Here is a 23,674-nt window from a genome sequence, read left to right on the forward strand (position 1 = left end):
TAATATCAATATCAATTTTCTGGTTGTGTTAATATATTTATTTAAGCAAACTGCTATGGTGAGTAAATGAATGAAGCATATTCAGGACTTTCCTTCATTAATATTCACAATTGCGTGTGAATCTATAATTATCTCCAAAAATTTTTAACAAAAAAAAATCAATAAACATAAAACACACTGGCAATATAAAGAAAATACCTATATGCTGGCTCTTTTTTCAAAAATAGCATAATAATACTAGGAAGCGTAGATCACGGCATACCCAGAAGTAATGTTTAAACAAGCGGCAGCTACTAAACTTCCTTCTGCGGAAGTTGATACAAGCCTGGGAAGGAACAAGGGGGGCTGCAGCTTTGGGACTGAGGTTGAATTACCAAAGGCATAGAGGAGGATGTGTTGCCTGCTTCTTTACCCAGAACCCTCCTTCACTCTTTTCCCCTGTGCATTACTGTATTCTCTTCAAGTGAGTATTGGATATATTTTTAAAGAATGTCATTATGGAGGGCATCAAATTATAGCATTCCAGGGTAGCCAAATGTTTAAACCTGGCCTGAGTTGGCAAGTCTCTTTTCTTAATAAAACCACATGATGCTTGTGATGAAGTGGTATTTAAATGGTTTTCAGAAATTATTGTTCTAGAGAATACATGGAAAATGGTTTGAAAGTCATATTGTTTTGTTTATAGAATGGATAAAGAACATTAGAAATGTGTTTCAGAAAGATAATAAGATCCTCTTTTCCGCCAGTTTATCCTGGGCAAACCAAATAGAAGTCTATCAACAAATAATTGAGAAAACAGTTATGAATATTTGGCTAGAAGTCAAGGAAGGGAGCTCTGATGTAAGGACAGGAATGTTATGGGAATGGAAGAAGGCAGTTCAGGTGGTGAGAAAAGAGTTAACTCTAGGTGGTTTTCCTTCACCCTCGTATAATTTTAGCACCACTGCACTTTAAGCACTAAATCACACCACGGAAGATAGTCAGCTTCAAAAACTCTAAAATTAATCAAGAACCACTCAACCTATGTATCGACAGTAAGTAAAAAAATAGATACAAAATAAGATGAAATATTCCCCAGCTAGAGCTAATATAAAATGATATGATAAAAATATAACTAATATAAAAATGAAGACAATTTTATAAGAGATTGTAATACCATTCTTGGTATTATGACACTTAAAGTAATTTGTAGATAATTTTAGTGAATTCTTTTTCTATTAGAGCACACACTGACATCAATTTAAAATCATGTATTAGTGAAAGAGGCAATTTCAGAATAAAACTTTAAAACACAGGCATGTATGATATAGCCAAGGCGATTTAGAACTCAAACAACCACAGATTGCTTAATAGCTAAAAGACCTTTATAGTCTAAAATTATTTTTAGTTAAACAAAAAAAGAACCAGCTATTGGACTTCAAATATTTTTAGGCTTCTTATATAAGAAACCAAATTAAGATGCCTGATACAAATTTCCATTTTGTTGCTGTTTTTGTAATAAAGGTTGTACTTAATAGGTCCCAAAAAAGTGTAGTTCAGTTTGCTTCATCAAGTAAGTTTTGGTGCACATCAACAGCCCTGTTATTTTTAGCAAAATATGTTTCTAGAGGACTTAATACTTTAGAGTTTAAAAAAAAAAAAGTGTCATTTATAAGGAAAGGTTTCTCAGGATTCATTTGACAGCACTTTTGGGAACATTTATGTGCTTGCCAAATTTAAATTCTCTTTTATGAGTGTACTTTTGGACAACATTCAAAAATGGGCTGTAAAATTAGGCCACAAAAGTAAGAAATTAGGCTTTGACGTCTGTGTTTTACTACTTTCCGTGGCATTTCTGCTGTATCATAAATATCCTTGGTAGTGCTACCAACTGTTAGCACCTTCCCGACACCTGGCTGAACATGATGTTTGTCACTAAAATTGCAAAAATAGAAAATGCAGTCATGATTATTCTTTTCATATCTGCCCCTGCCCCACTTTTACATCTTAAATACCATATTAAACAACATTTCTTAATACAAGGCTGAGATTAAAAAACAAACAAAAGATAAAAAGACTTTGATTCTCTGAAACTTTTAGTCTGATTCTTAATACTAACCTATGCTATGTGAAATTTGGAAATGTTTTGGAAAAAGAATAACTGAAGTTAAAGTGGATAATACAAAACTATGCAAACCGTTGCATCCCCAAATCAAGTTTGTATTGTTATATTAGAAGCTTACATGCATAGTTTTATGTGGATTTTTATTTAGACAAGAATATTAAGTGTGTGCATGTGTGTGCATGTTTCTACTTTATTTACAATGCCAAAATACAGTTGCAGAATGGAGATGGATGTAAGTAAGATGTCATCTTTATTTGATGTAATCCCCTGAAGTTTTTATTACTTGGCCTAATGACAACAGTTACCAGATTCTTTCTTAAGGAGGTCATTTTGGTTGATGACTAACTCACTTTTAAATTCTGTGTTGGTTAAGTTAAGCTAATATGGTCAAATAAATAACCTGCTGGAAGCTGTCAATATAATTTTTAGTCTGAATGATACTGCTGTATTTTAAACAATCATAATAGTTGGCTAAGACTTATCTACAGAAAATGCCCTTGGGTATTTATTATTTCCAGATGTTCTGTTAGCAGAGTTCATATCCAAAGCATATTCTCTTTGCTATTCAGACAATCTTAATTTTGAACCATTTACTTGGAGATGTTGTTCCAGATTCATTAGTACTCTTTCTTAAAAAATATGAAATAAACATTTCCTTTGTCTGAGATAAAAGGGCTCTAATGACCCTATTAATGGAAAATCATGCACTAAAATTACATTTTTTTTCCCTTCTAACTCCTTCAGAATAGCTACATGAAAGATCTGCATTTATCTTAAAGCTGGAATATACAATTTCAAATCTAGAATTAGTCCTAGAGGTCATCTAGACAGTTCCCATCCATTTTTACTACAAAATTTAGATTTCGAGAGAGACTTGCCTTGAATTACCCATGTATTTTGTGACAATTATCTTGGAACCTCAATTCAATTTTCTGATAATAGACGTCTTTCAGATAGTAGGAATGAATAAAATCTATAGTTAATTTCTAAAACTTTTGTAGCTAAGGCTTTAAAATTTTAATACTTTAATACTCTAAAACATTCAATAATTAATTTGGTATAGTAGCCAGAAGTCTACCAAGTCTGTTATAGAATTGCTGCTACAAAAGTTACCGATTGAGTTGTGCTGCAAAGTTACTTTCCCATTATTGTCTAGCACATGCTAATAAATAGTGGTTGCAGTTTTAAGCATCAAGGGAAAAATAAAGCCAAAGACATTTATTTTAAAAGGTTGAATTACCTCCTTTTGGGTTATTTAGTGCTGTATTTGTATGGTTAACTCAGGGACCTTGGCTATTTGTGAAAGCAGAAGGACAATGAGACTGCCGTCATGTTAAAAGTTAGTGGAACTCTTGGTGTTTAATCAGGATTTAGACTTCTGCAGTATCTGGCATAAATATTCACACTGTGTTCAAGAATTCCTATATTCAAATTATTAAATAACCAAATGTGGATTTATGTTCAAAATTATTATTTAAGCATGGCATGCCTTAATTAATTCAAAAAGACTTTTACATTAATCAATTTAATAACTATAAAATTAGGAAGGACAGATTAAAAAGTTTCATGTGGTATACACCCAAAGTTAGACAGACATAAAATTGTGCACACACTTACCACCCTTCACCCACTAACACACTCACTCTTAGTGAAGACAGCCAGAAAAGAGATTCACTTATATAGGCAGAAAGATGTGTCCAGATCATCATTGCCAAATCAAGGAGAATAGTTGAGGTAGTTTTTCAAGTATTTGGGTCAGAAAAACACACATTTACCTCAGATACTTGGATAATTGCCTTTGCTTTCCACTTGCTTTGGCCAAGAAAATTTGCCACAGAGACAGACTAAAGATTCCATCTCATCAGTCCTTGTAGGCTGAGACAGGGAAATGGCCCTCCCTGCCCACAATGGCTGGATCAACGACTGACCAGGCGCCATTCAGAGGCATCCTGACCCCACTTGGCTCTACACCACAGTAATACATCTATTAATAGCGAAGACTGCCCAGAAATTAAGCTTTCTCATTTCCATTGAGAATCAACTAATTCACAAGCTACTAAAGGCCAGTTCTCCATAACTGTTAATTACTAAAGCTGAAATAATAAGCTGAAATGCATATTTGTTTATAATAAATGCAGAATTTAGAAGTAGCTTGATTGTTTCAAAGCTAGAACTTACTAGTAGTTCTATTTATAAAAGCTCTAGTAAAAATAGCAGCTTTGCTAAATACTGCTAAAGTTACAAAGTACAGTAATAATTTGAAACTGTATTTTTCAATGTCAGTTCAATGTATATTGACATAAATTCAAGGAAATGCTCAATTATATCAACAAAATATGTAGTTCTTTCAGAATGAGTTATGATATTTTAAACTTTAAGATGGATCTTGGAAGTGATTTAGTTTAACCCTTCATTTTACAAATTCAAAAATCGAAGCATAACAATATGAGGGTTATAAACTGGTAGATGACACTATGAAGGATGCACTGATATAAATTTAATTACTTTTTTTTCCTCATTGAAGTACTGTAAGTTTCATTGCAGGATTTCTTCTTTTCTTCAAATAATTGTTCTCTTTGTCTAATAAGCTAACTGGTCAGGTTTTGGCAAACTGGAATTTATTCTTTGCTATAGTGGGTTTATATCCAGGGCTCCCTTAAAAAAACAGTCAACAAACTTGCTTCTCCTCACTCTGATTCCAGGAGAGAAAGCAGGAAAGCTTTATAGAAGTTAATAGCCTGGCATGTTGTTAAAAACTTCATTTCACTGATCCATAATGATCTTAATACATTAATGTATATTTATTTACCAGACAGTAATGCCAAATTAAACTGACAATTATGTCAAATTACAAGAGGGGTACAGATAATCAGTGATATACACAGGTCTTTATGAGCATAAATAAATGGCAATTGTTTCATATTTTAAAAATTAATTTTAATTTATGTTGGCAAAATATATGTTTATAGCTCCAATCTTTATGCTGTGAAAAGACACATGTTATAATATAAAATAAAAAGATCTGTTATTACATAATTTAATGTATAATATATGACAAATCATATACTATATCTAATAATAAAATACATATTGCAAGTACACTTTTATTATTTTATGCAAGGATATATAGTATTTACTAAAGGTTTACTTTTACCATGCACTATTTTAAGAGATGGATAGTGTTATTATCCCCATTTTACACAGGAGGGAACTGAGTCCCAGAGAGGCTAAGTTACTTGCCTAAGGTCATTCAGCTACTAAGCAAAAAATAAGATTTGAATATAGGCAGTCCGGCTTCACATATAGTGAAGTTCATTGCTGCAAAGTAATGTCATTAATCACTAATTCAAATATATTCAGAGATAAAGTAATCAATGTGAAAAGTTAAAATGTAGGCCTTTTTTGATAAGAGATGTTCATTTTATAGAAAAGTTACTGATGCAAATTTTACAATTTTATTTTTGCCCATAATGTATTTATGATAGGTCTAATGACAAGAGAAAGCTATAATATTTTTTTTCCTCTAGTCAACATTATAAATTATAATCACAATAGCAAAAAGAGTAAATAAATCATAATAGTTTTAAACTTGATTTTTACAATGTGATTTTTGGCCTTAAAAATAGTCCATTCAAAATGTTTAAATGTTTTAGATTAAAATGTATGTGTCTACAGAACTTTCATATAAATTTTTTCAGGTCATCCTAACAAAACTGCTGCATGTTAGAAGTGCAAGGACTTATCTTTCTCACTTCTCTTTAATATTTAACTTCCCCTGATATAAAATCAGATCAGATAATATGTGCATCCTTTTTTGCTGTTGATATATGGTTTGTTTTTTCAAATTAGTTAAATTGTCCACCCAAACACACTGAGGCATTAATAATTAGAAGTTAATTTACAGAGTAAACTTTTAAGTTACTTGAAATTAGAATTTCTTAATATCTTCTCTTCTTGTTTCATTTTATTTAAAAAAGAAGAGAAAATGCCTGAGCTTCATTATTGAAAAAATAATCAACAGAAGACTCAATGGCATATAACTCTTTTTAAGCAAAACAATTTTTTTGGTATGATTTTTGTGGAATCTGCCACTTCGAGTCTCAGGAATATGCGATTTATTTCCTCATGGTACCTTTTGCAGACTGGCTTCCTGCTACCCCTATCTTCTTCCCACCAGCCAACCTCACTAACCTGGGAATTTGACTGGGTCGCAGAATATTTTACACCTAAGCAAAAGAAAATAAAGGAAATCAGAGAAAACCTTTACCCTCTAAACCTGTGGTCAGTTTAAGAAGCTGCAGAGAGGGGATTCTTGTCTTTTTGAATTCCTATCACATGGTTCCTCTGACTACCATCATGACTGGGGTTAAGTGAGATAGACTTCAAGAGAAGGGCAGAGATTTCGGAAGGGTAATCCAACTGACTATGAACCTCCATTGGTATTCTACAAAGCCAGCTATTTCTGGTTTACACCTTCCCTATTTCCTCCTTAAAGGTGACTACAGTATCCAGTCCTTGTGTGCTAGAACCCCCATACATGTGTTTAAATCTGGCTTAGGATATCTCTTTAGATCAGTACAATGGGAAGCTCTCTCTGCCAAACACTTTTCCATTATAATGTTTAAATGACTGATACACTCATGAGTGAATGCATGTTCTGGAATAAATCCAGAAGATTTTTTTTTCCAAAAAAATAAAACATCATTTGATTTCTAATTGTCCAATGCTAGTAATAGTCATTCTGTGGACATGGGATGAGGTGAGGAACTTGATTGGGGTCCATGTGCATTTCCCAGGACATTGCTGGAACACCAACCCCTTTATCTGAAAATACATTGGGATGAAGGTAAGCAAGAGCTAGCAAAATTAAAAGGATATACTTGAATCTGCCTCATTTTTACAAAAAAAAATAATGTAGAAAATTATGAATTTTCAATATTCTTAGCAGCAAATAATGTGTGACCCACTAGAATGTAGGAGTGTCACAGAGTAGTCTGGACTCTGTCACACTCAGGAATATACTCCTGAGCATCAGCTCACTACATTCTTCAGGGCCTCAACAGCCAGTGTTTGAGCCCCTTGCACATCTCTGAGAATTTCTGCAAGGGCAAGGGACTGTTCCGGAATAGAACACACCAGGTGCTTCTGATTGTGGTTTAAACAACTTGGAGGACCACTATTTGATATATTCCTTCAAAGGCTGGAAGCTACTGTTACTAATTCAAGAAATAGCAGTCTAATGTGCAACTGTTTAGGGGGGCTTCCTGTGTGACTGTTCACAACCCCCTCTCTCTGCAAAACTACCAAGACTTCATTTGAAAGGGAGAAAAAAGAATATCTCAAAAATTACCAACTTCAGCTCTCATCAAAAGACTTGGAAATCTCTTACATTTGAAAGACACATAGACGTGACAAATGCATTATATAACCTTTGTTGCCATTTATCATAGGACTAAATTTGCAATAAGTAGTCAGCATTTTCCTAGCAAGTTTTTCTATACACTATTACTCCTATTTAAATAACTATAACTAGAAGGATACTAGTGGTTACAAAATAGCCTAATTATAATAATCAAACTATCCCTAGTTATAGTAAGGAAACATAGGAGGATGACTGTCTTGTTAATGTCATGATTTTCTATAATGGTATATTATACTAGTATATGCATATAGTCATTAAAAGATCCACATGATGCAACGGGAATAGTCTGGCTTTGGTATTAGGTGAACATAGATTTAAAAAGCACTTCACCTGCTGAATAACCTGTGGTCTTGTAGGTCTCAGAGTCCATATTTATGTAAGAGAATAATAACAACTCCAGTTCACGTGTTGCCCATGATGACTTTCTATAAACATTTTCTTTTACTTCCCTCCCCTTTTGCTGTTAATGTCCATATAGACATAAATAATAAATATATTTCTCAAGACACAGGTTCCTACAACTTCCAGCCCCAATCTCTGATTAATTTTTTTAAGTCACAGCTTACCCCTCAGGCTTTTTTTCTTAATTAGAAGTCTTGAAGGCACAAACATATTTTGAGTAGGTAGATTTTTCTATGTGGAGGGTAATTACAAAGGCTTTAGTTTTTTGTTTTGTTTCATTTGTTTACAGAGGGGAAGAGGGGATTCAGTTACAACTCTTATTCTTTAGAAAGTCACTATTTCTGAGGGAAACAGGTTGAACGGGCCAGAGCTTGTCTCTTCAGGCTTCTTTTTGGACTCTCATCTACAATGTCTAGAAGTTGTTCTTTGTTTGTATTTCAACTTACCAATTAAGGATATATGACAAGTTTTCAAAGTACATGGCTTCCTGCTCCTAAATGGGCATCGACACTTGCCCTTCAGCCTTGATCTTTCCTCTTGCAGGTAAAAACAGAAAAGATGGAGAGAAAAACATGGTGGACCCTTTTCTCCCCGTCTGTGCGAGCCTGCCTCCAACCTGGTGATCGCTGACACTCACTATTTGTGTGAAAACTTTTTTTTTTTAACACGTTATACTAGATTTTACTAATTAATTCAATATTGTAGCTTCTGAAGTTTCCCCTGCCAAAATCCAATTCCTAGAAGATTTTTTTTTCCTTTTGAACACCTAAACATACTTTGAACAGAAAGATACTTGAAAATAATTATATAGCTCTACTAATATCTGAAAACTGTCTGCTGAACTAACCCAGTACATCATATGATGGCCAAGTAAAATTTTTGTGTTTTCATGTCCTTTCTTTGAAATTACATATCTCAGAAATTAGCTCATTATCTGAAAAAAATATGAAGAATTGGTGAATTATAATACAAGAGTATTGCCACTGAATGGACTGTTTGATTTACCCAAGCAGGTAATGAACAATCCTGTTGTCAAATTCACTAATGAGTCATCTTAATTAGGATGTAAGCTAAGGGGCATTATTCCAGTGGCCTTCTGTACCCTGGTTCCATGTATATAATTTGGCAAGAAAATACATAAAGCAGCAAGAAACAACTGAAGCCTGCTCATGGCCCTGTAGGGTTTTTGGAACAATTCCTGGAATTGGGAAGTGAAATTGGAGAGCATGTGGAGAAAACTGTCATCTCAGTAGCTAGATTTAACTGAAGATAACAAAGTGATTAAAGCATGTATACATATTTAATTGTTAACTCCTATCTTCGGCCTTCTTGGATCTTTATGTTGAAAGGAAGGTCAAGACTTTTTGGAAGGACATGGGTAGAAATGAGAGAGTAATATTGGAACTGCTTAAATTTCATTATTTGAAAATATTTTACTTCCCCCCCTTTGGTCAAACAAACATGCTTAAAATTCTTATTTCTTTACAAGAAATACTTTTGCTCTACTTAAAGAGGCTTACTCTTAGGCATGGGATATTATGTGAACATCTCCTTTAGTAACTGTAGCATTCCCATCTGTGGTTGGAAGAACTCTTTGGGAAGTTTTAAGAGAAATATATATGAATCCTAAATATTTATGTAATTAAAAAATAATTGATCAGTCATCTTAAAGGAATATATGTCTCTGGCTTGATATGTTACTTATTTCCATCATTTTTTACTTCTCATTTTCTAGTCTCAATTATTGTCACAGAAAGAAGCATCCTAGAATATAGACTGGAGATCTAGGGCAATTGTCATTTTAATAAGATTTTTAAAAATAATTTGAGATTTTCATGTATCTATAAATACTGCCATGGAGATGTACATGAATCAGCATTGTGGGTACCTTTTTTTTTTTATGGGCACCTTAAGTGATCCCTAATTGAAAGTATACCAGCAATGTATACCATCAGATATGAATATAGTTTGGGAAAGGATCAATAAAAATTAGAAAGGAAACCACATGACAAGTATGAAAAGTGCCAGGAAAAAACGAATGCATTTCTTTAGAAAAACTGTATCAATATCAACTAGAATTACATAGATTCATTTACCTCCCTTTAACCTCATTCTCATATCTAATGGGGATCTAAGTTCATTTTTATCAAGTAGGAGGTTAAAATACCATTGTTAGAGGTTAAAAACTACCATATTCCCATTTAATATTCTGCTTCATCTTAATGCAGCTTTATGCTTCAACAACACCACACATCAATTTGTGTTATATTACCTTATGATAAAGCAGTTGTCTTAACCAATTTTCAGAGCAAAAACAGGCTTGTGGTAAAAAAAAGCGACTTCAGTTGATGTATTTTTGTAAAGAAGAAGCCACCTGCCTTAATATAACTAATGTTCTTTCAACATTGTTATTTTCAGATTATTTTATTTTAAAAGGGACAATAATTTATGCTGAACTTTTCATTAAGCTTTTCATTGACATTTAGCATTCAAACTTTTCATTAAGGTTTACTATTTTAGTAAAAATAAACAGTGAACAATGGGATAGGATATTCATATGTGATGGTTTGATCTTAATTGCTTACTGAGCAATTACAAATGGAAATAGGATGACATTGGGATGTGTTCCCTGTTTAGTGTCAAGGCTTATATTAAATGTGTGCTATGTGAAGTGGAATACCAGAAGTACCAACAGTATGTTGGATCCAATTCCAACCACAGCTGTTTAGAAAGTCAGTTAGTGTTTAAGAATAAGAAAGTGCATTAAGGTTATTGGCTAAGTATTGTCACTGACTCATGACGCTTGACTACTATCCATCCTGCTTAATCTTGGAGGATCCCAGTTTCAAATCTCCTATACCACTTGACTTAAGGGAAAATGAGTCTCAACTATTGATGGAATGAATAATGGGATCCATGTGTCTTTTTCAATTTACAATAGCTAGAACATGGAAGCAACCTAGATGTCCATGGACAGATGAATGAATAAAGAAGTTGTGGTACACATACACAATGAAATATTACTCAGCCATAAAAAGGAATACCTTTGAGTCAGTTCTAATGAGGTGAATGAACCTAGAACCTATTATACAGAGTGAAGTAAGTCAAAAAGAGAAAGATAAATACTGTATTCTAACATATATATACGGAATCTAAAAAAATGGTACTGACGAATTTATTTACAGGGCAGCAGTAGAGAAACAGATACAGAAAACAGACTTATGGACATGGGGAGAGGGGAGGAGAGGGTGAGATGTATGGAAAGAGTAACATGGAAATTTACATTACCATGTGTAACATAGATAGCCAATAGGAATTTGCTGTACAGCTCAGGAAACTCAAGCAGGGGCTCTGTATCAACCAAGACGGGTGGGATGGGGAGGGAGGTGGGAGGGAGGCTGAAAAGGGAGGGGATATATGTATAGCTATGGCTGATTCATGTTGAGGTTTGACAGAAAACAACAAAAGTCTGTAAAGCAATTATCCTTCAATTAAAATATAAATTAAAAAATTATTGATGAAGAAAATATAGTCAACTTATAATGTGTGAATAATCATTTTGAAAAAAATTTTCCCTCTGTTTTTCCTCAAATGTCTAAAAGAAGAAATGATGGAATTGAGAAATAATTGCATTTCTGTTCATTTTTTCCTTCTAATTATTTTATATATGAAAGAGACTGAGTGGAAATCACATCTGTATTTTGTTCTTACATAGGCTTTTTTTTCCCTAAAAAATTAGTAAATTTCAGGAAAGATTAACAAATACTTTTACAGTAATAAAAACAAAACCTTAGGATGTAATACAGTAGGAATTTATATGATGTATTTATGTGATGTATTTATCTTATCTGAGTTAACATCACAAAAAAAGATATAAAAAGCTATAATCAATGTATCACAGTTTTTATCATTTTCCCCAAAATACACACTAGTGCCCAAGTAATTCATATTCTCCACAACAGAATAGGTCTCTAAAGGAAAGCTGTCAAGGCCATTTTTTAATTTGAATCTGGTAATATTGTTTTTAAATGATTGTTTTCACTATAGTCAACAAAAAGCCTCATGGTGAATCAGTTGTGTTCAAATCTTAGCTTTAGCATTTGCTAGCTGGATGACTGTGGTTATTTTATTTAATCTGTTTATATCTGGATTTCCTCATCTATTAAGGAGTGAAAATAATGTGCTTACATTTTAGGGTTACTTGTAGGAATTATAAAAGACTCAGATATAATAAGGACTTACTAAAATATGTTATTTTGCTTGCCTGTAGTCAGTGACTTAATAGTAAATACATTGAGAACCTAGACAAACTTTGGAAAAGTGAGTATGGATTTGGCCAGTGAGATTTCACTGAATCACAGAAGGTGGTTCATAGCCACTCTGGCTATGTCCAGAAGGATGGTCAGTTTCTAAACGCCTGCCTTTGTGCTGAAGACTAGTGGCTGCATTATTTTATTTTCTGCCACAGCACTTTTCTCTCCATTTTGAACAGAAAAACAGAGCAAGTAACATGAGCTATACTGCTTAGAAAACCTTTCTCCTGGGAGACAGTGCAAGGCTGGCCGGGTTTCTCTCCACAGCACCGCTCTAGTTTTGCTGCAACCTGGTTCTTTTGTACACACTAGAGGGCCTTCACATGACCAGTTTTCCTTATCTCCAAAAAATGTACCAGAAACACCTTAATTTTGAATGGAAAGAACTGGTGTTTACCAGAACAATCTAAAAAACAGATCCTTGTTAATTATTATACAAGTATTAATCCTGTCCAACAGCTCAGATGTGCAGAAAGTTCTTGAAGGTGTAACAATGATAGTATTAAAGCTAAAATTTACTAAGGGCTTTCTGTAGACCAGGCCTAGCACTACATTCCTTAAAGATTTTTATTTTAATCCTAACAACAATCTGGTCAATTTTTATTACTCCTATTTTATATGTGAGAAAATGAAAGCTTAGTCAATTTGATAAACTTGCCCAAGATGAATCAAGGCACTGAACTTAAAGTCAAGCCTTTTTTAACTCTAAAATCTCTGTACTTTAGTAGTATATTTCCTCTCAGGTATTTCCTAGGGGATATTTGTATTTAATTACTACATGGAAAAAAATCTACTTGGTAAATTACTACAAAGTTATATTGCCACACTATGGTTTTGGGGTTATCAACCAACTCCTTTCCATTTATTTTCTTAATTTCACCTTCTTAATGTGATACAGTATTTCAGAGCAAATGAAAGAATGGAGATTGTATTGTGTATAACTGTTATGTTTACAGAGCTCTGAAGGTCAATGTGATAAATTTATTTATGTCTTCACCAAATATTTATTAAGAAGGGTCAGTATAGACCAGGCATATATCAAAGAAAAAAATACATAAATATAATTACAGCCTTTTGCTCCATATTGTTCCTCAGTGAATGGGGTGAATTATTTTGCCTATAGTGTCCCGATTAATACATTATTAATATGCACCTTTAACCTGACCTTTCCAAACGTCATTCACTTGCCATCCGAAAATTTCAAAGAGTAACAGCGGGGAAGTGATTTACACCTTAATGATAAAAGACTAACCTATGGCAATTTTGCCTTAAATTCCCTTTAACATTTTCCTTATGCTCAGAAAAAGTGTACAAATGCCTGCACTGTAAGACTTTCTCTTCTTTAAAAAAAATATAGTTTTTAAGTTTTCATTTCTAATTTTTAGTTTTAATACTCTGAAATATTCCACTCAGTAATTGACTTGATGCTTTATGTGAAGTAAGGAACCTTGTGGTTCTGATCAAGAATGTGTATTGTTTTTCAACGTGGTCTTTACATATGGAAAATGCAACATGTTCTTTCTGAATATCAAGTGTGTTATATATGATTTATGTAGCTATTTTCATTAATTTTGGGTGGCATATTATTGTTACTTTTAATTAACATCAGTAAGTATAAAAATACTATTACATAGTATATATTTATAAGAATCTATTTACCCTTGTTAATTTATGTTTTGTGTTTCCAAATAAAATTGACTATCATAAATAGGCTGTGTCTTGTGTTATTTTACTGTTAGTAGTAATGCAATTGTGTTGTCCTATACACATTTTTCTCTTTGGGACCAATTACAAAGAAATTGGTGCAGGTTTGTAGTGTTATTTATACCTCTGTAAAGCCCATGTGGAGAACAAGGCCCTGTAGATAAGGCAGCTGATCTGACATTTAAACAGGAAGGCACTTAAATAATGTGCTCATTTTCTCTAGGTGCTCTCAAGATTTCTCTTTGTATTTGCTTTCACCTAAAAGATAAACACATGAGTTTTATTTAATACTTAAAAAGTTTGCCACTTTACTAACGTTGTTGATTATTTTGTTCACTGTGCCTAATTCAATCGGGGATGGCCTCCTTTCTGATGCAAAGAAAACAAGTGAAATGTCTGAAATGTCTATTTTAGGAGTTCTCTGGCAACAGAACTTTGTTTAACATTGTAAGTGATAGACACTACATTACCATCTAAAGAACTTTTTCTCACAGTTTTAAAAAGAAGAAATCATGATGCAAAGTATAAGTATGTTGTAAACCATAATCCTGGCGTTCGCTACTGTCTTTAACAGTTACTCATTTGCTGTGCCATTTCACCCTTTTCATGACAAAGATCTCTTCAAAGCCTGAAAGTTATGTCTCATTTATCTTTTCATTTCTACCATTCAACACAGCGTTCTCAGTTTAGAGAATAAATGAATAATATTAATACTGAGTTATTAAGCATCTGTGAAATCCTATTTTTAACATTGTCTTATGCAGTAATTCTTCTGACCTAAGTTTCTTCAGTATATTATTTGATGTTTTTAGATCATTCCTGGTATGCCTAAATTAATAGTTGTTTTCTACCTTTTATATACATAGAAATTTTTTTTACTTTATTTCTATTACTTTAACTAACATGGAATATATTACACGAAATGATACATACAGTCATTTTCAGAAATTTCTACTCCAAGTAAAATAAATTAACTATAACATTTATAATTATTAAACAGTATTTGTCCCATTTTGGGGAGGCAGAATGAAACTATGACTAACTATCCTCGTATGTAGATACCGTTATCTGCTCTGATTCACATATTCAGCAAAATTTCAGTAAATCTCACTATGATTAAAATCTGTTAGGTTCCTTGATGTCAATTGCATTTTATGAGTCAAAGATTATCATATATATCCTGAATAATAATGCCATCTTTAAAGGATGGCATTTATCTCTCTTCATAAAAAAGACATCATGAAATCATTTAGTAAAAACTATAAATACCATTAGTATTGCTTCTTATAGTTTATGCTTAAAAAGAATGTGGCAACACTGATTTCATTGTGTAAATATTCTTTAGATTAATTGCAAAGAAGGCAATTTTGTATTCCAATATGCACTCAACTCACTGGCTGGGATTCATTGATTCATTACCCAAATTTTCATTCCAGGCCCTCCAGGCCCTCCAGGTGGTCTGCGAATAGAAGACATTAGAGCCACTTCCGTGGCACTTACTTGGAGCCGTGGTTCAGACAATCATAGTCCTATATCTAAGTACACTATCCAGACGAAGACTATTCTTTCGGATGATTGGAAAGATGCAAAGACAGGTGAGTTCATTTGTTTGATTAATCTGTTCATGTTTTCAGATGAATTCCTTTTTCTTTTATTATCTACCCTGTAATTTTCTTTAAAAAAATTATTTTTTTTAGTAACACCACACTTTGGTAGTAATCAAAACCACAACAAACTAATGTTTTAAAGCTATAAAGGAAGAAGCAGAGTGTCTAATCTAGTAATATAATGGGGGAGGAAACAGAGGCCTCCTGGGTTTCTTATTTGAGCTATATATGTCTAAGATGTATTAGGAAAAATGTATAGAGGAGGTGGTTTTTTGGCAAATGGTATCTATAGTATTATTTATTACCTTTTTTACACAATTACATAGGTACTATAGTTCTGCATTAAAAAAAAAAGACACAGTTGATCATAAAGATTAAACACTCAAATCTTACTACCATAACTCAGTATGCTCCTATCTGGCTTGAATTTCCTCAAAACAGGTTTTATAAAAAAAGTTTAGTACCTCAACTGTTTTTCCCCTCATATTTTATTCAGATTTTCTAAAAGAAAAAAAAAAAATTCTAAGAGTAAGTGGGTACTTTCCCTCGTGTAGAAGTTATTACCATTGTCATTTGTTATCACTAGTCTTCAATATCACACACTAGCTTATTTTCTCGTAGATATCAAAGAAGATGGAGGATTGTTTTGATAAAATAGCCTGTTAATCCTTGTCATTGTTGACAGTACTTCTAACCAAATTTGTAGTTATCAGAATTTATTTTAGATGCATAAGGAAGAGGCATAAAATATGGCCATTGTTGTCACAAAGGGGAGAAAAAAAAGACAAAAGTGAATAGAATGCTCCTTTAAAAAAGACAACAACAACAAGAATTAGTCCCAGCATAACTTAAACCTGCTCATTTTAATCTTTACATAATGGAATTTATTTGTTTGCTCCCTGAGAAGTTTTAATTTAAATTCACCTTTTTAGGATAATGTCTTCTTATCATGGGAAATTAATGAAATATAAATTTGAAATCTATAACAATGGTTTAGGATACATTTTAGGGCTTCTCAGGTAGCTCAGTTGGTAAAGAATTGACGTGCAATGCAGGAGACCCTGGTTCGATTCCTGGATTGAGAAGATCCTCTGGAGAAGAGATAGGCTACCAACTCCAGTATTCTTGGGCTTCCCTGGGGGCTCAGACAGTAAAGAATCTGCCTGAAATGCGGGAGACCTGGGTTTGATCCCTGGGTGGGGAAGATCCTATGGAGGAGGGCATGGCAGCCCACGCCAGTTTTCTTACCTGGAGAATCCCCATGGACAGTGGAGCCTGGTGGGCTACAATCCATGGGATTGCAAAGTGTTGGACACAACTGAGCGACTAAGCACAGCACAGGATATATTTTAGTATTAAACATTTCTCTACAGTACCTGAATGGCCTAGTGGTTTTCCCTACTTTTTTCAATTTAAGTCAGAAGAAAGAAAATTTAGAAAACTCGGCAGTTGCCACAGGACTGGAAAAGGTCAGTTTTCACTCCAATCCCAAAGAAAGGCAATGCTAAAGAATGATAAAACTATCACACAATTGCACTCATTTCACATGCTAGCAAGGTCATGCTCAAAATCCTCTAAGCTGGGCTTCAACAATACCTGAACCGAGAGCTTACAGCTGTACAAACTGGTTTTAGAAATGGCATAGGAACCAGAGGTCACATTGTCAGCATCTGTTGGATCATAGAAAAAGCAAGAGAATTCGAGACAAACATCTACGTCTGCTTCATTGATTACACTAAAGCATTTTACTGTGTGGATCACAACAAATTGTGGAAAATTCCTCAAGAGATGGGAATACCAGGCCATGTAAACTGCCTCCTGAGAAACCTGTATGCAGGTCAAGAAGCAACAATTAGAGCTGGACATGGAACAACAGACTGATTCAAAATTAGTAAAGGAGTACATCAAGGTTGTATACTGTCACCTTGCTTATTTAACTTCTATTCAGAGTACATCATGCAAAATACCGGGCTAGATGAAGCATAAGCTGAAATCAAGATTGCTGGGAGAAATATCAGTAACCTCAGATATGCAGATGATACCACCCTAATGGTAGAAAGCAAAGAGGAACTAAAGAGCCTCTTGATGAAGGTGAAAGAGGAGAGAGTGAAAAAGCTCGCTTAAAACTCAGCATTCATAAAGCATCCAGCTCCATCACTTCATGGCAAATAGATGGAGAAACAATGGAAACAGTTACAGACTTTATTTTCTTGGACTCCAAATCACTGTGGATGGTGACTGTTGCCATGAAATTAAAAGATTCTTTCTCCTTGAAAGAAAATCTGTGAAAAATCTAGACAGAGGATTAAAAAGCAGACACATCATTTTGTTGACAAAAGTCCGTCTAGTCAAAGCCATGGTTTTTCCAGTAATCATGTATGAATGTAAGAGTTGGACCATAAAGAAGGCTGAATGCCAAAGAACTGATGCTTCCAAACTGTGGTGTTGGAGAAGAGTCCTGAGAATCCCTTGGACTGCATGAAGATTAAACCAGTCAATCCTAAAGGAAATCAAGTCTGAATATTCATTGGAAGGACTGATGCTGAAGCTGAAGTTCCAATACTTTAGCCACCTGATGCGAACAGCTGACTCATTAGAAAATACCTTGATGTTGGAAAAGATTGAAATAAGATGGAAGGGGAGAACAGAGGACGAGATGTTTGGATGGCACCACCGACTCAATGGAAACGAGTATGAGCAAACTCTGGGAGATGGTGAATGACAGTGAAGCCTGGTGTGCTACAGTCCATGGGGCCGCAAAAAGCTGAACACAACTGAGTGGTTCTGTATATAAGTTTATGAAGTTCAAATGAATTAGAAACAAGTGAAACATTTCTATTACATTATGCTTGTGAGTATAAGAATTATCTATAAACATACTTGGCAAAATCCAACATTTGAAAAGCGATTTTTTAAAACCATTTAGATATTTGATAAAATAATGCACAAGCAGTTTCTGATTCTCCAAATAGAAGGAAAATGGATGACAGTGATAAAACAGTAGATGATCTTCGATATCCAGTCAAATTGATGTTAATCATGAGAAACGCTGGGCTGGAGGAAGCACAAGCTGGAATCAAGACTGCCGGGAGAAGTATCAATAACCTCAGATATGCAGATGACACCACCCTTATGGCAGAAAGTGAAGAACTAAAGAGCCTCTTGATGAAAGTGAAAGAGGAGAGTGAAAAAGTTGGCTTAAAGCTCAACATTCAGAAAACTAAGATCATGGCATCCAGTCCCATCACTTCATGGCACATAGATGGGGAAACAGTGGCTGACTTTATTTTTTGGACTCCAAAATCACTGCAGATGGTAATTGCAGCCATGAAATTAAAAGACGCTTACTCCTTGGAAGGAAAGTTATGACCAATCTAGACAGCATATTAAAAAGCAGAGACATTACTTTGTCAACAAAGGTCCGTCTAGTCAAGGCTATGGTTTTTCCAGTAGTCATATGGATGTGAGAGTTGGACCATAAAGAAAGCTGAGCACCGAACAATTGATGCTTTTGAACTTTGGTGTTGGAGAAGACTCTTGATAGTCCCTTGGACTGCGTGGAGATCCAACCAGTCCGTCCTAAAGGAGATCAGTCCTGGGTGTTCACTGGACGGACTGATGCTGAAGCTGAAACTCCAATCCTTTGGCCACCTGATGCTAAGAGCTGACTCATTGGAAAAGACCCTGAATCTGGGGAGGATTGAGGCAGGGAGGAGAAGGGGACAACAGAGGACGAGATGGTTGGATGGCATCACCGACTCAATGGAAATGGGTTTGTGTGGACTCCGGGAGTTGGTGATGGACAGGGAGGCCTGGAGTGCTGCGGTTCATGGGGTCGCAAAGAGTCGGACACGACTGAGCGACTGAACTGAACTGAACTGATAGATAACTGGAGAGCAAATGAAATACACATATGTTTAAAATTTGGTTTGGCTTTGAGAAAGGAATAATAATTGCAATCATCTCCTTTAATCATGTATGCTTACTGTGTAGCTCAATAAAATATGCTTCTCATTTAAAAAATTATTCTATTATAAATTATGTTTCATGAGAAGGAAGACTTTTGTTTGATTCACCATTCTATCCCTAGCCATGCATACATATTGAGCTCCTATTGTCTGCCTGAACCAGTCCTAGATGCTGGATTCATAATTGACCACCTGTGAGTAAATGAGAGAGAAATAAAAAGCAAAAAGCAAAAAAAAACAACCCAAAACCAAATGCCATAGCCCTAATTTTAAAGAGCTTACATTCTACTAGGAGAGATTGTAGTAAGCAACAAACTAAAATGTAAAGTAAGTCACATGGTGTTTAGTGCTAAAGAAAAACTACAGAGAAGGGATATAGGGAAGCAAAAGTTGCATTTGAATAGGGTGCTTCTTATATCAGCATAGCCGCTTCTGTTTGTTATGGTTCCTGTTTTCACGTTATATCTTTTACAACAGCCAACCTATTTGTATCTTTGAATCTAAAGTATATTGTCTATTGACAGCATATCACTGGATCTTATTTTATATCTAGCCCTACAATCTCTGCTTTTTGATTACAGTATTTAATCCATTAACATTTGATATTATCACTGGTGTAGTTGAATTTATATTTGCCTGATATTTTTGTCTTCTAAATATTTCATGTTTATGTCTTTCTATTCCTTCTTTATTGCTTTCTTTTGCATTATGAATATTTTCTAGCATAAAAATTTAACTAATTTAATGAAATTCTCTAAATATAAAAACTTAATGATTACTCTAGAGCTTACCTGATTTACCTGAGTTTATCAGAATAATCTTCATATTTTTACCAACAATATCAGTGAGATATAGAAACACTGCCTTTAAGGGTGGTCTCTCAGCACTCTTCTGCTTCCAAACTTTATTGAATACATCTACAAAAAAGAACTGGTCAACAGGAAAAGACTCTCCTTTATCTCCCAGGGATTCAAAAAAGTCATGCCAGCTTGCACTCTGTCTTTAAATATCTATGAAAAGTTAAACTGAGTTTTTCTTATGAACATTTGTGACTACTTCCTCCTCTTCCCCATGACTCTACCAGTGATGATTTAGTTCATTAGATTTCTTCACAAATTCAACCCTCTGATGGGCTCTGCAAAAACTATTGTTATTTACATTATTTTATATGTTCTTCTTGTTAGCTGTATCAGTACTGTTCTCTTGTGATTGTGTCCTAATGTTGTAGCCACACATTCCGGGAAACAAACTCACTCGGAAGGACAATGCAGATAGTGGAGTGCAGTTTATTACACCGGCAGGCGCAAGGCAGAGTCTCCTCTTAGCCAAGGACCCCGAATAGTTTTTGTGAAAACCTTATATACCCTAAGTGTACATGCTCAAACCCACCTTCCCAAATTTTCTGAAACTAGTCTGTACAAAGGAAAAGAAAGATACAAAGTTAACCCATGATTCGTATGCCTTAAACCCGTGATTCGTATGCCTTAAGCCTAGGTAGTTAACAGTGGACAATTATCAATAGGCCTGTGGTCATACCCCAATAAGCATAATAGAATTTATGATTCTATTCGGGTACACAGATAATTAGGGTATTCTTTTAGGCAATGGAGAGTCTAGGTATGAGCCCTGGGGCTCTCCCACCCGGGGGGCCTGGCTTTCCAGTTGGTGTGTCGTTTCCATAGATACTGGGCATATAGCTCTAAGTCCACAGTCCAGCCCAAGATAGAGTCCTGCTTTCAAGATGGAGCCTGTTCTGTCTGCTTCCTCCTTTACTAAGTGAAAGTGAAAAATAATTTTTACAACCAATGCAGAAACAAAAATCACATGGTTTTTATTTATAGTGGTGTCCCCTGAAGAAAGGAGATGCCAAATTAAATTCAGTTTTATAAAGGTAATTATTTTAGGTGTCCAGTAGGTATTTTTCAGATTCCAGCTTTCAGCATTCTAAAGATTAAATTTAGAATAATGACATGAAATATGGAAAGCACATATTTAAAACAAGCTACTGTAAGTATTACTTCTCTTGAACATTTTTGGGGATGAACGGCATAAATTTGATACCATTCCTAGAGTTCCTTGAGATGCTCAGGTCAGATTTAAAATGTTATGTTGGGTTATATGCTACTGCTTTCAGAAGAAAAAGTATAGAATACTGCTGGTGATGGTGTGTATGTTTGTGTGGAAGAGAAATGTTGGCCAGAACATAAAATAGCCTGGAAACTGTGCTATGAGGAACAATTGAGAGAGCCCCGGATATGTTCTCAAAAAAAAAAAAAAGAAAGAAAGAAAAGGAAGAAAAATGTCTTTATGTTTAAAGTTCTATCATGTGGAGGACTAGAATTATTATAAATCTTTGCAATTATCATCTCGGTACATAAATGTTTCTTTGAATTTTAGATTATTTCCTCAGAATAAACATTTATAAGTTAAATTATTGACTGTAAGCATGCTTAAGCTCATGAGTTATACTGCAAAATTACACTGTAGAAAGGTATAAGTTCCAGTATATGAGTTTCTTTTCTACCATACCTCTACTTAGTATTTAGTATTTTTTTTTTTAATCTTTGCCAAGGTAATAGTTTGAAAAATGAAAAAATAATTAGGCTCCTTGTAGGAGATTTGCATTTTAAAATGTACTGTTTTCGTGTTTGCCTTTCTGTAGCTTCACTTCTGTTGTTCTCATTTCAAATAAAAATTTCTGGGTTTTTATGAGGCTACATGCAAATTTTCCCTAGAGAAGAATCAATGAATCATACACTCTGGGACGCTGAAGCACAGCCTACTTCTCTCTCTCTTCAAGGAACTTTGTCACACCTCTGGCTCCTCCCTGAGTCCTGCCAAATGGTCTGTGTGTTGGGTCTAGAGCCTCTAAAGTCACAAGAGAGTAGTTGTGTCAGTGCCAGAGAGAGGTCTTTAAATGCCCATTTTCATTTTCCAACGATGGACTGGCTTTTTCAGCTAGAACCCCCAAGTGGGTAATTGTTTCCAGGTACTTTCAAAAACTTGTGTTTTAAATTGAAATGGAAGATCCTGAGGATTTGGATTGTATTTAAATCCTGAAGAAATAGCAGCACTTACTATGGCAACATTGGAGAATCTAGAACAGGTGATTACATTGCCTGGAGTTATTTTTGAAACATCGACTTTTTCTCAGTCTGTGTGTTTCTAAAGTTGCTCAAAGAATTAGTCAATGTGGTTTAGAAGGCGCAGCAATACAAAGCATATGACAAAACACCAGAAACCAAAACCTTGTAACTTTTGGCCTTGGGATACCCATGAGGCTTGCTTCTCTTTTCCTCCAAAGAACAGCTAGAATTTGTTTTTTTTTTAACTCTGGGGATTATGGGCTAAAACTATTTGAAAATATATCTCTACGTTGCTGCTAGGGCTGGTTATCAAAATAAGACCTTCTAAAGAAGGGTCTTTTGATCTGAGTATTTTTTTTTTTTGATCTGAGTATTAAAGTAAGATTTATGTCTCCTATTCTATACCCCTTTGCAACCAATCTAAATACCTATCAGGTTAATATACAACATCTTACTTTTTTTTTTTTTTAACAGAGAGAAACCTTTGACCTTATACAGTTAAAAATCCGATTTTCTACACTGATATCTGTAAAAAGTGACCTGACTCAGAACTGACTCAGTTGAAACTCAGAAACTTGAGCTCTCAGTCCTAATTCTGGGTACTTGCCTCTGTTTTGCAAAGTACTTACCTCTCTTTGTGACTCCAGAAATAGCAAACAGGTTGCTAGAGACTTGGCTGAAGAAAGGAGACACAAAGTCCCTCTGCTCCTGATTGTTGTCCATTTGGCTTGGGGCATGAAACTCTTTCCAAAGGAAAGATGACCTTTGCTTCCAACCTATCTGCGTGGGTGATTTTGGAAAAATAAAATACATCCATTAGCTTCTACCAAGGCTAAAGGGATTGGATAAAATTACAAAAGGTACAAATCCTTTTATAGGAACATTTAGGGCTATGAATAAAATAAATAAAAATGAGGTAAAACATAGTAGCAGTGGAGGAGAGAAATCAGAAAAGGCCAATTCAGAGTTAAAGAGAATGGGAGAGAGCGTAAGAGGATGGAGACGAGCTTTATCCTCTGCTTTAGACAAGGCAGGATAATTTATGATTTGAATATAGATATAAAAGTC

General features: G+C 34.5%; 1 protein-coding gene across 2 annotated transcripts in view; it reads left to right on the forward strand.

Moving 5' to 3' along the window:
- CNTN1 (contactin 1) overlaps positions 1–23,674 on the forward strand; it is a 390,272-nt gene that overhangs the window by 291,281 nt on the left and 75,317 nt on the right. For both annotated transcript variants that reach the window (XM_043447015.1, XM_043447014.1), the window contains one exon: positions 15,382–15,540. In XM_043447015.1, coding sequence (XP_043302950.1) covers positions 15,382–15,540 — 159 coding nt within the window. The remainder of the gene's footprint in view (positions 1–15,381; positions 15,541–23,674) is intronic.

Source organism: Cervus canadensis, chromosome 25, assembly GCF_019320065.1.
Source record: "Cervus canadensis isolate Bull #8, Minnesota chromosome 25, ASM1932006v1, whole genome shotgun sequence".
Lineage (NCBI taxonomy): Eukaryota > Metazoa > Chordata > Mammalia > Artiodactyla > Cervidae > Cervus > Cervus canadensis.